Source organism: Phaenicophaeus curvirostris, chromosome 2 (assembly GCF_032191515.1).
Source record: "Phaenicophaeus curvirostris isolate KB17595 chromosome 2, BPBGC_Pcur_1.0, whole genome shotgun sequence".
In the NCBI taxonomy this organism is placed as follows: Eukaryota; Metazoa; Chordata; class Aves; order Cuculiformes; family Cuculidae; genus Phaenicophaeus; species Phaenicophaeus curvirostris.
Genome location: NC_091393.1, coordinates 116844657 through 116859154, shown reverse-complemented (window position 1 = coordinate 116859154; position 14498 = coordinate 116844657). Strand labels below are relative to the sequence as shown.

The 14498-nt window shown below is 62.7% G+C and overlaps 1 protein-coding gene and 3 non-coding genes across 4 annotated transcripts; 3 read left to right on the top strand and 1 right to left on the bottom strand.

Moving 5' to 3' along the window:
- Positions 1 to 288: 288 nt before the first annotated feature.
- Positions 289 to 452, top strand: LOC138718426 (U1 spliceosomal RNA). The gene has a single exon (XR_011337066.1). It is a non-coding gene; the product is annotated as a U1 spliceosomal RNA (small nuclear RNA).
- A 1551-nt stretch (positions 453 to 2003) lies between these two features.
- On the bottom strand, positions 2004 to 2167 carry LOC138718458 (U1 spliceosomal RNA). The gene has a single exon (XR_011337097.1). It is a non-coding gene; the product is annotated as a U1 spliceosomal RNA (small nuclear RNA).
- A 663-nt stretch (positions 2168 to 2830) lies between these two features.
- Positions 2831 to 2994, top strand: LOC138718457 (U1 spliceosomal RNA). The gene has a single exon (XR_011337096.1). It is a non-coding gene; the product is annotated as a U1 spliceosomal RNA (small nuclear RNA).
- Positions 2995 to 3263: 269 nt separating this feature from the next.
- GTF3C2 (general transcription factor IIIC subunit 2) lies at positions 3264 to 14421 on the top strand. The gene is made up of 18 exons (XM_069850538.1): positions 3264 to 3402; positions 3625 to 3967; positions 4705 to 5029; positions 5448 to 5542; positions 5762 to 5839; positions 6551 to 6649; positions 6802 to 7029; positions 7202 to 7313; positions 7431 to 7548; positions 9154 to 9185; positions 9381 to 9510; positions 10100 to 10244; positions 10809 to 10970; positions 11357 to 11444; positions 12717 to 12845; positions 13540 to 13671; positions 13888 to 13995; positions 14121 to 14421. The coding sequence occupies exons 1-18, from the start codon at positions 3303 to 3305 to the stop codon at positions 14325 to 14327; spliced, it is 2631 nt and encodes an 876-aa protein (XP_069706639.1). The 5' UTR covers positions 3264 to 3302; the 3' UTR covers positions 14328 to 14421.
- Positions 14422 to 14498: the final 77 nt, after the last annotated feature.

Genomic DNA, 14498 nt, shown 5'->3' with positions numbered 1-14498 from the left:
GTGGCTTTTGCAATCCGGGCTCCGCACACCGATTCCTCGGAGGCGGGGATAACATGGAGTGGGCGGGGTTATGCAAATAAGACACGCCCGCGGCACCACGGGACACAAACGCCCCGAATCACCGGCGGCCGCGGCCGGAAACGGGCGCTGCGGGGGCGCTGTCAGGCGGCACAACGTGGGGCGGTGGGGGAAGAGCGGGAGTCGTGGCGGCGCGGGGGCAGCGCGGGGTGTCCGTGTGTTCGAGGGGAGTGCGGCGCGGTGGGGTGCGTCGGGGCTGTTGCTCAGCTCATACTTACCTGGCAGGGGAGACACCATGATCAAGCAGGTGGTTTTCCCAGGGCGAGGCTCATCCCTTGCACTCCGGGTGTGCTGACCCCTGCGATTTCCCCAAATGCGGGAAACTCGACTGCATAATTTGTGGTAGTGGGGGACTGCGTTCGCGCTCTCCCCTGGCTTCGAGGTTTGAAAAGTAGAGATAAAGTTGGGGTGTTTTGGCCTCTCTGTTTTCTTTTAGCAGCGTGGCGGCTCAGGACAGGTGGGAGTTTCTTCCCTGTATCCGACAGAAATTTTTCTTTTTACAACTTATGATCTCTCATCCTATTGCTCCAGTCCCTTGTAAAGAGCCCTCCCCAGCTTTCCTGGAGCCCTTTTCAGTAGTGGGAGGTTGCTTTAGGCTCTCGCCACAGCCTTCTCTTCCCCAGGCTGAACGACCCCAACTCTCTCAGCTTGTCCTCACACTAGAGGTGCTCCAGCCCTCGGATCATCCCCGTGCCCTCCTTTGTGCTCACTCCAACAGATCCATGTCCTTCCTGCACTGATCCTCCTTCCTGGGCACAAGGGGGATCTCACCAGAGCAGAGCAGAGGGGCAGAATCCCCTCCCTGGCCCTGCTGGTCCCACTGCTTTGGATGCAGCCCAGGACACGGTTGGTTTCTGGGTTGGTAGCGCCCATTGCCAGCTCATGTTGAGTTTCTCCTCCCCCAGCACCCAAGTCCCTCTCCTCAGAGCTGCCCCCAACCCATTCTCCGTCCAGGCTGGATTTGTGCTGGGGTTGCTCTCACCCTAGTGCAGAATCTCACTTTTAGCTTTGTTGATCCTCCCCCATCTGCCTCAGCGCTGAGCAGAGCCCGGGGCCAAGGGACACAAACCTGAGCTGCAAACCCTGCTCGGCCTACACTGTTGTTCCTGATGGGACACAGGGATCCACGCCAAGTGCCTGCACATCTGGGCAGATGTTGGGATGTCAGTAGAAGACACCGAGTGCCGGCACCTCTGTGATCATGATGTTTGTAGTAACTAAACTTGGTGCCAGCACTCCAACCTCCCCTGACATCGCTGCTGCTGTTGCACTCCTGATCGGCACCTCCTATTTCTCATCTCCGCTCTGGATCATTCTCAGCCTCCCCTGGGTCTCTCTCAGCTCCAGGATTTTTGCCTCCAAACTCTATTTCTACCGCGCCCGGAACGGGGTGAGCAGAAGAGGAGGAAACATTTGCAAAACTCAGGAGCCCCTAAAGAGACCTCAACAAGTCCCGCTTAATCTCTGCCTTTCATAGAATCATAGAATAACCAGGTTGGAAGAGGCCCACTGGATCATCGAGTCCAACCATTCCTATCAAACACTAAACCGCAAGGCCCCAGCATCTCTCCAGGTGTGCAGGCACCCCAACAGCTGCCCGACAGGCTTTAAAGTGTACGGGGGAAGATTTCTATTGGACACAGGGAAGAAATTCTTGGCCGATCAGAAGGGCCAGGCTGCCCCGCGCCTGGAGGTGTGGAATGCGAGGCTGGATGGAGCTTTGATCCAGTGGGAGGTGTCGCTGCCCATCGCAGGGGCTGGAACGGGATGAGCGTGGAGATTCCTCCCAGCCCGAACCATCCCACGCTGCCCTCACGCATCAAGCTGAGAACCCAGGAACAGTTACAGCTCAAGGTATAATAAGTAGCTGTAGATAACATCAGGAGCTGTTCTTACTATTTAATCTGTTTTTCTAACTTCGAAGTCAGGGGAGAGCGCGAACGCAGTCCCCCACTACCACAAATTATGCAGTCGAGTTTCCCGCATTTGGGGAAATCGCAGGGGTCAGCACACCCGGAGTGCAAGGGATGAGCCTCGCCCTGGGAAAACCACCTGCTTGATCATGGTGTCTCCCCTGCCAGGTAAGTATGAGTTGATAACCCGCCCCGACGCACCCCACCGCGCCGCACTGCCCTCGCACACACGGACACCCCGCGCTGCCCCCGCGCCGCCACGGCTCCCGCTCTTTCCCCACCGCCCCACGTTGGGTCGCCCCGCGTCGCCCCCGCAGCGCCCGTTCCCGGCCGCGGCCGCCGGTGATTCGGGGCGGTTGTGTCCCGTGGTGCCGCGGGCGTGTCTTATTTGCATAACCCCGCCCCTTTCTTCACGAGACCACGCCCGCGCCAGATGGGAGCGCATCTTTCTGCAGCGGCGCGATCCGCGTGGCCCCGTCCCCTCCCTCATGGTCCCCGCCACGATGCACGCGCGCGAGGCAGCGCCCCCAGGCGGCGAGGCGGACACTCATCCGCCCCTTCCCGCCTAGAAGAGGAAAGGCTTGTAAATGGGCGTGGTCTCGTGAAGAAAGGGGCGGGATTATGCAAATAAAACACGCCCGCGGCACCACGGGACACAACCGCCCCGAATCACCGGCGGCCGCGGGCGGGAACGGGCGCTGCGGGGGCGCTGTCAGGCGGCACAACCTGGGGCGAGCGGGAACGAACGGGAGCGGCGGCGGCGCGGGGGCAGCGCCGGGTGTCCGTGTGTTCGAGGGCAGTGCGGCGCGGTGGGGTGCGTCGGGGCGGGTTATCAACTCATACTTACCTGGCAGGGGAGACACCATGATCAAGCAGGTGGTTTTCCCAGGGCGAGGCTCATCCCTTGCACTCCGGGTGTGCTGACCCCTGCGATTTCCCCAAATGCGGGAAACTCGACTGCATAATTTGTGGTAGTGGGGGACTGCGTTCGCGCTCTCCCCTGGCTTTGAAGTTTAACGATAGAGAAAGAAGAAGAGGGGTGCGGTATTTACTACGTGGCTGCGCTCCGTCGTGATTCCCCAACCTTCCGGTTGTTCCACGCCGCCCACCCCCCTTTCCGGTACTCGCCGCCTTCTCCCCCGGCTCATCTCTCTGTTCCGAGGACGCGGATCCGCCACGTGGTCGCAGCGCGCGCGCGCGCGAAGCCTCCCCGGTGCTGACGCCATCTTCCCCCACCCCACCCCGTGACGTCATCACCGCGCGCGCCTCCTTCCCCATCCGGTACCGGCTCAAGGCGATCCCGGCGCCCGGATGGCGTCCAGCTCCTCCCGGGAGCGGAGCCGCCGGGGCCGCTCGCGACGGCGATCGGTGCCCACCGGGAGCAAGCGGAGCCGCAGCCGGGAACGAGAGGGTGAGCTCCGAGCTCTCTCTGTTAGGCACCGGGGGCGGCTCCATCCTCGGGGCGCGATGGGGCCCCGGGATCCGCATCCCGCCGAAGGGCGGGATGCGGATCCCGGAGCCCCATCGCGCCCCAATCGCCTGGATCTGCGGTTTTCCCCGTGTATCCGGTATCCCGTGGGTGCTGGGAATTCCCTGCCGCTCTTCCCTAACTCCATGTGTTCCTTTTGGGCAGGGGAACCGTCTCCGTTGGAAGATGAAGCTTTTCTTGAGGAAGAAATCCCCGAATCCCGGAGAAACCCCCCCCGTCCCCCCAAATCCAAGCGTCTTCCCGCTGATCCCGACAACCCGGGGCGCGGCGAGTCCTCGAGGCCGGCGGAGAACGGGGCCCTGGCACCCCGAAAGGTTCCTGGGAAGCGGGGGCGGAAGCCCAAGGCGGAGATGCTGCTGTTGAAGCTCTCGCAGGACCTGGAATGCCCGACCCCAGAGCCCATCCAGAAGATGCTGGCGAGCAGCGAGGCGGCGGAAAACCAGGAGAATCCCCCCGGAGCGCGGCCCAAGAGGAAAGCAGCCAAAATGTAAGGAAGAGCGAGGCACGCCGGCGCCGTTGGGAGGGTTGGTCCCACAGGCAGACGTTGCTGCGCTCCTCAAGGCCTCGGTGCCTTTCCAGGAGAATTTGTCCCACATCAGTGGGGCTAATTCCACCCCCCGGAGTGATCCTTTCCCGCTCCTAGAGCACGGAAGGTGGGGAGCAGCAGTAGCCGTAGCTGGCGGCAGCGGGCTCTGCGCTGGGAAGAGGTTCCCTTGTCCCCTGACAGAGCCAGGAGGAGCTACGTGGGATTCCCAAGGGAAGCTCGTGTGCTCCGCGGCCTCTGGAAGCGGCTCTGGCAGTGCCTGTGCCCTCTTAGGGCCCCTGGTTGTGGGGGGGTCCCAGTGGCGGATACCCTCATGCTGCTGCGGAGGGTGGCACAGCGCTACTGCCAGAATTCCCTTGGCAGGAGGCACTGATGGGAAGTTCTCTGGGTTTCCCGCTTGCTGATGAGCAAGCAGCCCTGTGCCGCTCTGGCTGTGTCCCCTGCCCGCTTCCAGAGGCCAGGGATGCTGGCATTCCCTGGGGATGGGCAGGGGGGGTCCCGGCTGTCCTGTAGCTGGCGTGAAGGCTGGCGGCGCATCCGCACAGGTTCTTTCACAGCCTGGCCAGAGCAAACGGCTCTCTCCGTCCCTGAGCCGGAGGGATGCATCCAGCTGTCCAGGCGGGAGGACGGATCCCTGCGCCGTCGCTCTGCTCACCGGGGGAACGGCTCTGGTGTCCCAGGGCTTTGCTGTACCTGCAGGAGCTGGCGGAGGAGCTGACGACTGCCTGCCAGCCCCCAGCGCCCACCGAGGGGACCCCAGAGCCAGAGCCGGAGCCCAAACAGAGGCAGAAGAAGCGTCGGAGCAGGAGGAGGAAGGAGGAGGACGCGGATAGTGATGATCCCACCCGGGATGCGGACTTTGTGCCCTCGAAGGAGGTGATGCTGCAGGCAGAGGAGGAGGAGGAGGAGGAGGAGGAGGAGGGCAGCGACGCAAGGCTCAGCGAGGCCTCGGAGCCGGAGCTGGAGGCGCTCCAAGGGCATGTTGGGAAGGCAGCATCTGCAGGGGTAAGGCAGGGTCTCTCGGCCACTTCTTTGGCTCAGGATGAACAACACAAACTCTCCGAGCTCTCGGGCTCTGGGATGGCACCATGTCAGCCGTGAATCCACGCTCTTTGTGCTCAACTGTGGGCAGAGGCACTCCAAGCGAGGGCGGATGGGGACGAGGCGACAGGAGAGGGTGCGGGGGATTGGCTCTTGCTGGAGCTTGGGGGAGGTAAAGGTAGGGTCCTGGGAGCTGCCCTGTCCTTTGTGGGGGGTCCCCAAGGTGGGATTTGTGTCTTTAACCCAGTGCAACGTGGTTCTGGTGGCTGCTGGCGCAGGAGGAGAGCTTGGTGTGGGCTGTTTCGGATAGGCAGGTGCCACGGGGCTCGTGGGGACATTTGCACTAGGTCACGTCTAGCTCTGACTCTGCCCTTGTGCCCAGAGATCCAAGCCGCAGTGCCGAGGCTTCGCTCCCAATGGATTTCACAACTCCATCATGGCCCCGGTGGAGAAGTGCTCCAGCCTCACCTGCAGTCTGTGAGTGGGGGGCTGAGGGGCCGGGAGGGCTGGGGAGCGGTGCTGTCAGTGCCCTGGCTGCTGCCGCTGCCACGGGTGTGAGGAGAAGGGAATATGGGCCATCGGGAACACCGCTGTTCCGCAGGCAGGGGGTGCGTGGGGCAGGCTGTGCCGTGGGGCGAGCAGGGGAGCGCGGAGGGGGCTGCTTGTGCTGGGGCTGAGGTCAGTGAATCCCTGCAGGCGGGATCAGACGTACTCGCAGTGGGAGTTTCCTGACTGGATCCCTTTGGCACACAAGTGGACATTCCTCTCAGAAAGGTACGGCCAGGGCTGGGGAAGCACCGTGGAGCTGGGAGGACCCGCGGCATGGATGTAGCACCCCATCTAGGAGGAGTGTAGAGATCATCTGAGGGCTGGAGTACTTCCCCTACGAGGACAGGGTGAAAGGGCTGGGGTTGCTCAGCCTGGAGAAGAGAAGGCTGTGGGGAGACCTTAGAGCAACCTCACAGTACTGAAAGGGACTCAAGGAAAGCTGGGGAGGGGCTCTTGATTAGGGAGTGCAGGGACAGGACAAAGGGGGATGGTTTCAAGCTGCAAGAGGGGATGTTGAGATGAGATCTTAGTCAGAAATGTTTTCCTGGGAGGGTGGGGAGGCACTGGCCTCGGTTGCCCAGAGCAGCGGTGGCTGCCCCATCCCTGGAGGTGTTCAAGGCCAGGTTGGACGGGGCTTTGAGCACCTGATCCAGTAGGAGGTGTCCCTGCCCATGGCAGGCGTTGGAACTGGATGAGCTTTGAGGTCACTTCCAAACCATTCATGACTGCATTGTCCCTCTGGCTTGATCAGGCCCCACCAGATAGGGATGGGATTTCCCTGCTGTGGGCTTTGGGAGTCTCCTGGATTTGGCCCTGGAAACTCTCAGGGAAGCTCTGCAGAGGCTGGATGCGTGCTGGGCGCGGTGCTGTGACAGGGAGCAGCTGAGTGAGGGTTGGGATGCGGAGACGTTCTCTCACCTTCCTCTGCCTCCCCAGTGAAGCTGCTCCATACCTGCCGGCCGAGGAGAAGTCCCCACTCTTCTCCATCCAGCGTGAGGGCCTGGAGGACACCAGTATCTTGTACAGGGTGAACAGGTTTGTGATGGGCACCAGGGCAGTGGTGGTGGGGCCGGAGATGGGCAGGAACCCCCAGAACCTTGGTCCCAACGGAGCTGGGGGTCCCACCGCTGCCCCAGCCGTGGCGACGCTGCGCCTGCTGCATGCCCTGATGGCCTCCCTGCGCGCAGGTTCAGCTCCTTGCCGCCACACGAGGTGCGCCAGGACATGTCCTTCTTCGTGGGCGGCCCAGTGTGGGCGATGGAGTGGTGCCCGTCACCACAGGGCTCAGTGGCTGCGCAGTACGTGGCCATTTACTGCCACCGCAGCATGGAGGAGACGCACAGCGTGGCCGGGCTGCACTGCGGCCCCGCGCTCCTGCAGCTTTGGGATCTGGGATCGCTGCAGCCGGAGCAGAGGTGAGTGCCGGGCGCCGGGATGGGGCAGGGTCCCTGCCTCCCATCTTCCAGGGCTGAGCGTTGGTGAGGATCAGCTTCTCCCAGTGCTCCAGCCGCTTCCTGACCTCCTGGGGCTGATGGGGTGACCGGGAGCTGCCGGGCCCCGGTGCTCGCACTCATCCCATGCCCGCAGCTCCGCCGACAAAGCCAGGCTGGCGTACGCCATTGCTGCCGACCACGGTTGCATCTGGGACATGAAGTTCTGCCCCAGCGGTGCCTGGGAGCCCCCCAGCACCCCCAGGAAGGTGGGTGTGCTGTGGCAGGGAGACCCTGGTGTTCCTCGCTCCGTCCCCTCACCGACTCCGTGTCTTCCTGGCTGGGGGACAGAGACCCTGACACCAAATCTGTGTGTCTCCCCACAGCACCCGCAGATGAGCCGGCTGGGGCTGCTGGCCGTGGCCTTCTCCGATGGCAGAGTGGTACTGTACGCGCTGCCACACGCCAGCGCCCTGCGGCACGCCCAGAGAACCCAGGTAAAAGGTAGGAAGAGCCGCGCCGCCAGGCAGGGACGTCCTGGCCCTGTCCCACCTCGTCCCACCGCAACGGGGTGGGCAGCATGCGCGCCCCGGGGCTGGGGATCCTCTGCTCGCGTGGGAGGGAGCCGGCTGGGCTGTGGGACTGGGATCAGCTGTGGGGCTGGGGCTCGGCCGTGGGGCTGCTCAGCTTTCCGCTATTCCTCGGGGCTGGGGCTCAGTCATGGGGCTGCAGGGCGAGGTACAGCTGCGGTGTTCCCGAGTCTTTCCCACCTCCTTGCTGGCTGCAGGAGCGTGCCCAGCCGTGGCAGAACTGTTTATTCCATCCCGGTGAGGAACGCGGGGCCCAGAGCCGTGGGATAATGGTGTCTGTAACGGCCGCATCTGCAGGCGCCGTGCGAGATTGATGGCCGGCACGTGCTGCTCGCGGTCACTGAGCCGTGGCCGCCAGCCCACGCGTCCCTGGATGACAATGGCAATCGGTTCCCAGCACCGGAGCGTGGCTGTCTCCCTCGGCACGTCGTGCTGCCACCCGCGCCCGCCGCTCCGCCGCGTGCCGGCTGCGGGTGGTTTGCTCCGGCTGCCGCATTGCCCACGTGGGGAGCTTGCGGCAGGCACGGATCCTTCCCGAGCCTGCAGAGCTGTGGACGCGCTGGGTCCAGTCGCGTCGCGCCAGTCTGGCTGCGGCTGCACGTCCTGTCTGCGTCGTGTGGCTGGGCTGGTTTGCAGCCGCAGGATCGGTGCCAGGCTGTGGTACTGGGGCCCTGCCGGCAGCTCCTGGCTCAGCGTGGCCATCCCGGCCTTCCCTGGGGCTCCAGGCACCCCGTGTTTCTCCCTGAGTGAGCCTGGGCTGCTCCCTGCACTATCTCTGTCTGTCACGGAGGTGCCAGAGAAGATGCATGGCTCCTCTGTATCCGCACGCCTCCACCTGCGGCTGCAGCCGCTGCGTGCCGGGGTGCGGACGTGCTGTCTGCTGCTTGTGGTGCCCAGGACAGCCTCGTGCTGGGGTGGGGAACACAGGGACACTTGCAGCACCGTGTCCCCAGCAGCGCTCCTGTCCTGTGTGGTGGAGATTCTCCATCGAAGGTTCCTGCTGCATGGGAATCCTATGGGCACCTTGTCCCAAGCCGTTGGATGCAGAGGTCTCCACGCAGTCCGCAGCCCAGAAGCGGCTGCCGTGCTGCTCCAGCCCCTGGCACTGGCCAGTTTGGCCACCTTTGGTTGTGCCGCATGGCTGCTCCTTTCTTTCTGGGTGTCACAGTCTGGTTTGCTGCCTGTGCATCACCAGGTCCCGCTGCGTTTCGTGAAGACGTCTTCCCGTGAGGCAGGCAGCTGGCTGTGTCGGGGCGAGGGTCGCTGTCGGGGGGTGGCAGCCCTACCCCGGCTCTGCCCACAGCGCTTTTCAGGGTGTGCTTGCTCCCGCACAGGCAGGGCTTCTCCCAGAGCCGCTGCCACTTGGATTTGCTGCTTCATGAGCTCCGTTTGCGGCTGTGGTGGGATGCTGGTGCGCGTGGGTGATGGGGCAGGGAGAGGCTAGGGAGCAGGGACCCCGCTGCCTAGGAGCCTCGAGGAGAGTCGGTGCCTGCCCTGACCCTGCTTTGCTCTCTCCTAGATGGGTCCCTCCACAAGCACATCATCTGCAAGGTCAGTGTCCTGCACCGTGCGCTCCGTCAGGGCTGGCGCTGGGAGAGCTGGGAGCCAAGGCACCCGTGGAGCTCCCGTGTGGGATGCTTGGGGTGTGGGGTCGAGCCATGCTCCCAGACGTGGGCATCCCTAGCTCCTGGAATGTGGATGGCACCGGCGCAGGGCTGTGGCTGATCCCTGTGCTTTGGTCTGCAGGTGCAGAGCGTTGCCACCCTCCAGGTGGGCTCCATCCAGGCAGGGAACGTCTCCGAGTGCGGCCAGTGCTTCAGCCTCTCCTGGATGCCCTCCAAGCCCCATCACCACCTCGCAGCCGGGTTTTATGATGGTGAGTCCCCTCGGGGCTGCATCCCACAGCAGGGACTCCGAGGAGGCAGAGAGACACACAGAGCTTTGTGCTCCTTCAGCCTCAGCCAGAGGCGGGGATCTGAGAGGCTGGGGGCAGGAATAGTGGAGCTGGGGGCAGGAATAATGGAGCCTAGGGTGGGTATCATGGGGCTGGGGGTGGGAATTTGGGAGTCTGGAGCAGGAATAGGGGAGCTGGAAGAGGGAACTGGGGAGCCTGTGGCAGGAACCAGGGTACCTGGAGCAGGAATTGAAGTGCCTGGAGCAGGAATTGCCTTGGATGGGAACCAGGGAGCCGGGGATGGGAATTGAGGGGCTGGTATAGGTCCCTGGGGGCAGGTACTGGGTGAGCCCTGTTAGGGGGAATCAGGAAGACTGAGAACGGAATCGGAGAGCCCAGGGTAGGAATCGAGAGGGTTGGGGCAGGAATCACTTTGCAGCCCTTGGCTGTGCTGCTGCCTGTCCTGCAGCCCCACGCTGCCTGGGAATTCTCTGCAGCCCCGGTGTAGTTGCTCCCAGTCCTGGCACAGGGGCAGGGGCAGCTCCTCACGGCCACGGGTCTCTTCCCGCAGGCACGGTGGCCATTTGGAACCTGCTGAGCAAATCCCTGCTGCAGTGCGTGCACCAACCCGATGGTTCCATCAAGCTTTACCCGTTCCAGTGCTTCCTGGCCCACGACCACGCAGTGCGGAGCATGGAGTGGTGCAAGGCCAACAGGTACAGGCTGGGAGCTGGCACAGGCACCACTGGGAAAGCAGGATTGCTCCTGTGGATGAGGCTGCTGGGATGGGATGGTGTGAGAGCATTCAGTGCTGATGGCAAAGGGGAATGGTTTTGAGCTGAAAGAGGGGAGATTTAGGTGAGATACTGGGGAAAAATGTTTTTCTGTGAGGGTGGGGAGGCCCTGGCCCAGGCCCAGGCTGCCCAGAGAAGTGGTGGCTGCCCCATCCCTGGAGGTGTTCAAGGCCAGGTTGGATGAGGCTTGGAGCAACCTGATCCAGTGGGAGGTGTCCCTGCCTATGGCGGGGGGTTGGAACTGGATGAGCTTCGAGGTCCTTTCCAATCCAAACCATTCCATGATTCATGATCTGTGAGGTCCCTTCCCACCTAAACCATTCCGTGATTGTGTGTCCCTCAGTCACTGAAGAGGAGGCTGGATTAGGCTCTCCAGCGTGAGGCGGCTGAGCTGCTGCCTGTGAGAGCAGTGCTGTGCGGTGGGACCAGGACCACCCTGACTGCTCTGCGCCGCAGTCTCAGTGCTGCCTTTCTCCTGGTTCTTAGCAACTTCCTGGTCACGGCAGGGAGCGACCGGAAGATCAAGTTCTGGGACCTGCGGCGGCTCTATGAGCCCATCAACAGCATCAAGCGGTTCCTCAGCACGGAGGTGGCCTGGCTGCTGCCCTACAACGGTGTCACGGTGGCCCATGACAACTGCTATGCCTCGTGAGTGCCGGGGCCACGTCTGGCCTCCTCCCAGTGTCCTTAGGGCTCCCTCTGGTCTCTCTGTACCCAGAGAGCACAGAATCAGCTCTTCCTGGAGCTGTGCAGCATTGGCGTGGCTGAGGGTCTCCATCCTGGGGCATGAGCATGGTGCAAAGAAGGATGAGAACCTGGAGCTGGGCAGTTGGGCTCCTCCTGCATGTTCATGGGTTGGCACAAGCTGGCAGAAGGGTTCTGGGCACTTGGAGTGTTCTCAGTCTCCGGGAGCTGCCATGAGATGCTGCCAGAGCAAGGATAACCCCACAGAATCCATCCCTAGGGAGCTGGGCTGCTGCCTGGCCTGCTCTGTCTCTGGAGCTCTGTCCTCACCTGTTCCCTTTCTGTTGCAGTTATGGTCTCTGTGGGATCCACTACATCGACGCTGGGTACCTGGGCTACAAGGCGTATTTCGTGGCCCCTCGCAAGGGCACCGTGTGGGTAAGGGGCGGCCACAAGGGGTTCTGTGCTGGGGGCCTCGTTGGAGGGGTGGGTGCTGCCTCAAACCAGCTCCAGCCTGGCCCCACAGCCTGTGGGGTGATGCCCCCGATCGGTGTCGCTCCTGGGTCCCCCTGCTCTGGAGCCCTCAGCACATGAAGGACATGGAGCTGTTGGAACAGATCCAGAGGAGGCCATGGAGATGATCTGAGGGCTGGAGCACCTCCTGTACGAGCACAGGCTGAGAGAGTTGGGGTTGTCCAGCCTGGAGAAGAGAAGGCTGCGGGGAGACCTTAAAGCAGCCTCCAGTACTGAAAGGGGCTCCAGGAAAGCTGGGGAGGGGCTTCTGATCAAGGAGTGCAGGAATAGGATGAGGGGGAATGGTTTGAAGCTGAAAGAGAGGAAATTGAGATGAGATCTGAGGAAGAAATGTTTTCCTGTGAGGTGGGGAGGCCCTGGCCCAGGTTGCCCAGAGAAGCGGTGGCTGCCCCATCCCTAAAGGTGTTCAAGGCCAGGTTGGATGGGGCTTGGAGCAACCTGATCCAGTGGGAGGTGTCCCTGCTCATGGCAGGGGTTAGAACTGGATGAGCTTTGAGGTTCCTTTGAACCCAAACCATTCCATGATCTTTGAGGTCCCTTCCCACTCAGACCATTCCATGTGCCTATGATCTTTGAGGTACCTTCTGTGATCCAGTGGGAGGTGCCCCGGCCCACAGTAGGGATGGAACTGGATGGGCTTTGAGGTCTTCTCTTACCCAAACAATTCCATGATTCTATGATCACTCTCTGCCCCTCAGACGAGTGACCATGGCAGCTGGATAAGGTGGTGTCCCCACCTACATCTCATCTGGCTGTGCTTGTGCGCCCGTCCCTCCCTGGAGGGTGCCCAGGGGCAGGCAGCTGTGGTGCCGCTGCCCAGCTGAGGGGGTGGGGAGCCCAGGGGAACCCCACACCCCAGAGGTGGCTCTTCGTAGAGAGGAGGGTGCTGGCCTCTTCTCCCAAGTGACGGGGAACAGGACAAGAGGGAATGGCCTCAAGCTCCGCCAGGAGAGATTTAGGCTGGACATTAGGAAAAAATTCTTCACAGAAAGGGTCATTGGGCACTGGAACAGGCTGCCCAGGGAGGTGGTTGAGTCACCTTCCCTGGTGGTGTTTAAGGGATGGGTGGACGAGGCGCTGAGGGACATGGCTTAGTGTTTGATAGGAATGGTTGGACTCGATGATCCAGTGGGTCTCTTCCAACCTGGTTATTCTATGATTCTATGATTCCTGCAGAGCATTTCTGGCTCAGACTGGCTGAACACGGTGGCTGCAGGGGACATCACCGGCGAGCTGGTGGCTGCAGTGCTGCCCGACCTGGCCATCAATCCCCTCAACGTCAAGCGCTCCTCGGATCGCAGATTCGTAAGAGGCATCACCTGTCTGTGATGTGCATGGGGCTGGGCAGGGTGGGATTGTGCTGTTGGGTCACTGGAGGAGCGTCCTGAGATGTGTAGGGGCTCTGCTGCCACATACGTGCGTCTCCTGACGTGTGTGCCGTGATGTGTCCAGCCTGGAGAAGAGAAGGCTGCGGGGAGACCTTAGAGCAGCTCCCAGTTCTGAAAGGGGCTCCAGGGGAGCTGGGGAGCGGCTCTTGATCAGTGAGTGCAGGGATGGGATGAAGGGGAGTGATTTGAAGCTGAAAGAGGGGAAATTGAAATGAGATCTTAGGGAGAAATGTTTTCCTGTGAGGGTGGGGAGGCCCTGGCCCAGGCTGCCCAGAGAAGCTGTGGCTGCCCCATCCCTGGAGGTGTTCAAGGCCAGGTTGGATGGGGCTTGGAGCAACCTGATGCAGTGGGAGTTGTCCCTGCCTATGTCAGGATGTGGAACTGGATGGGCTTTGAGGTCCCTTCCAGCCCAAACCATTCCATGATTTCGTGTGTGTGTGCCTTTCTGCCCAGGCAGGATCTGTGCCGTGATGAAAGGCAGTGGTGGCACCATCAGCCCTGGGATGGGACCTTCGGGATGGTCTTGCACATGGGTCCCAGCCTCTCTTGGTCCCTGTCAGGGGGAGCAGAGTGACCCCCCACCCTGCTCTCAGCCTCCCTCTCACCCACAGCCCGTCTACAAAGCTGATCTGCTGCCCTGCAGCCCTGACGGACCCGAGGGTGCTGAGCCGGTGCTGCCCAGGACCAGGCGCTACAGTGAGATGGTGGCCAAGAGCTACCTCCGCTTCCAGGACACGGACCTGGTAGGAGGATGGGGGACAGCCGTGGGGCTGCGACCCATGGGAGCGAGGCCAGGGCCGTGGGATGGGTCCTGACCACGATGGGACCCGTGGGAGAAGGGCTGTGGAGTGGGTTCTGACCGGGAGTGGGACCCACGGGAGTGGGGCTGTGGCGTGGGTCCTGTGCGGGCGGTGCTGCTGCAGGGAGCACGCTGCCCACTGCGGTGCCGCCCCTCACAGCGCAGTTTCCGGAACTTCCCCAGCCGGGAGCCCATGCGACGCATGCACACGCAGGAGGTGAAGGCCGAGCTGAGCCTCGACCGCCTGCAGCTCGAGGCGCTGCACAAGGTGAGGGGGCTGTGTGGGTGCCCGCCCCATGCAGGGACGATGTGGGCAGGGTGGGTGCACGCAGGGAAGTCCCTGCTGGGGTCCCAGCTGGGGTTCCAGCTCCTCAACTGCTTCTCCTCCCCCAGGTGCGCTTCAGCCCCAACCTGGACTCTCTGGGCTGGCTGGTGTCGGGGGGCCAGGCGGGCATTGTGCGGGTGCACTGCCTGGCGGGGCTGGTCTGCGCCGTGAGCCCCGAGCTGCACCTGCGGCACTGCATCCGCTCCGGCGCCCGCTGCAGCGACGAGGCCGGCGGCAGCGGCCCCACCGAGTGCTCCCCGCCGCTGCCAGAGTAGCGCCCCGCGTCCTTGGTGCTGTGCCCCTACGCAGAGATGGACTGTGCTGTCTGGGGGACCCCACGTCCCCTCTTGGTGCCTCCTGCCCCTTGGGCTGCGACGCTGCTCCCGGGGTGCTCAGGACCCCTCTCCTCACGTTCTGCACCCCAGAAGGAGCCTTCTGGAAGCACT

Bases quoted from the DNA above. Each gene is read 5' to 3' on its own strand.
- GTF3C2 (XM_069850538.1), top strand. From the start codon at position 3,303: ATGGCGTCCAGCTCCTCCCGGGAGCGGAGCCGCCGGGGCCGCTCGCGA. The intron at 9,186-9,380 runs GTCAGTGTCCTG...TTTGGTCTGCAG, and splicing joins ACAAGCACATCATCTGCAAG to GTGCAGAGCGTTGCCACCCT. The intron at 13,672-13,887 runs GTAGGAGGATGG...CGCCCCTCACAG, and splicing joins GCTTCCAGGACACGGACCTG to CGCAGTTTCCGGAACTTCCC.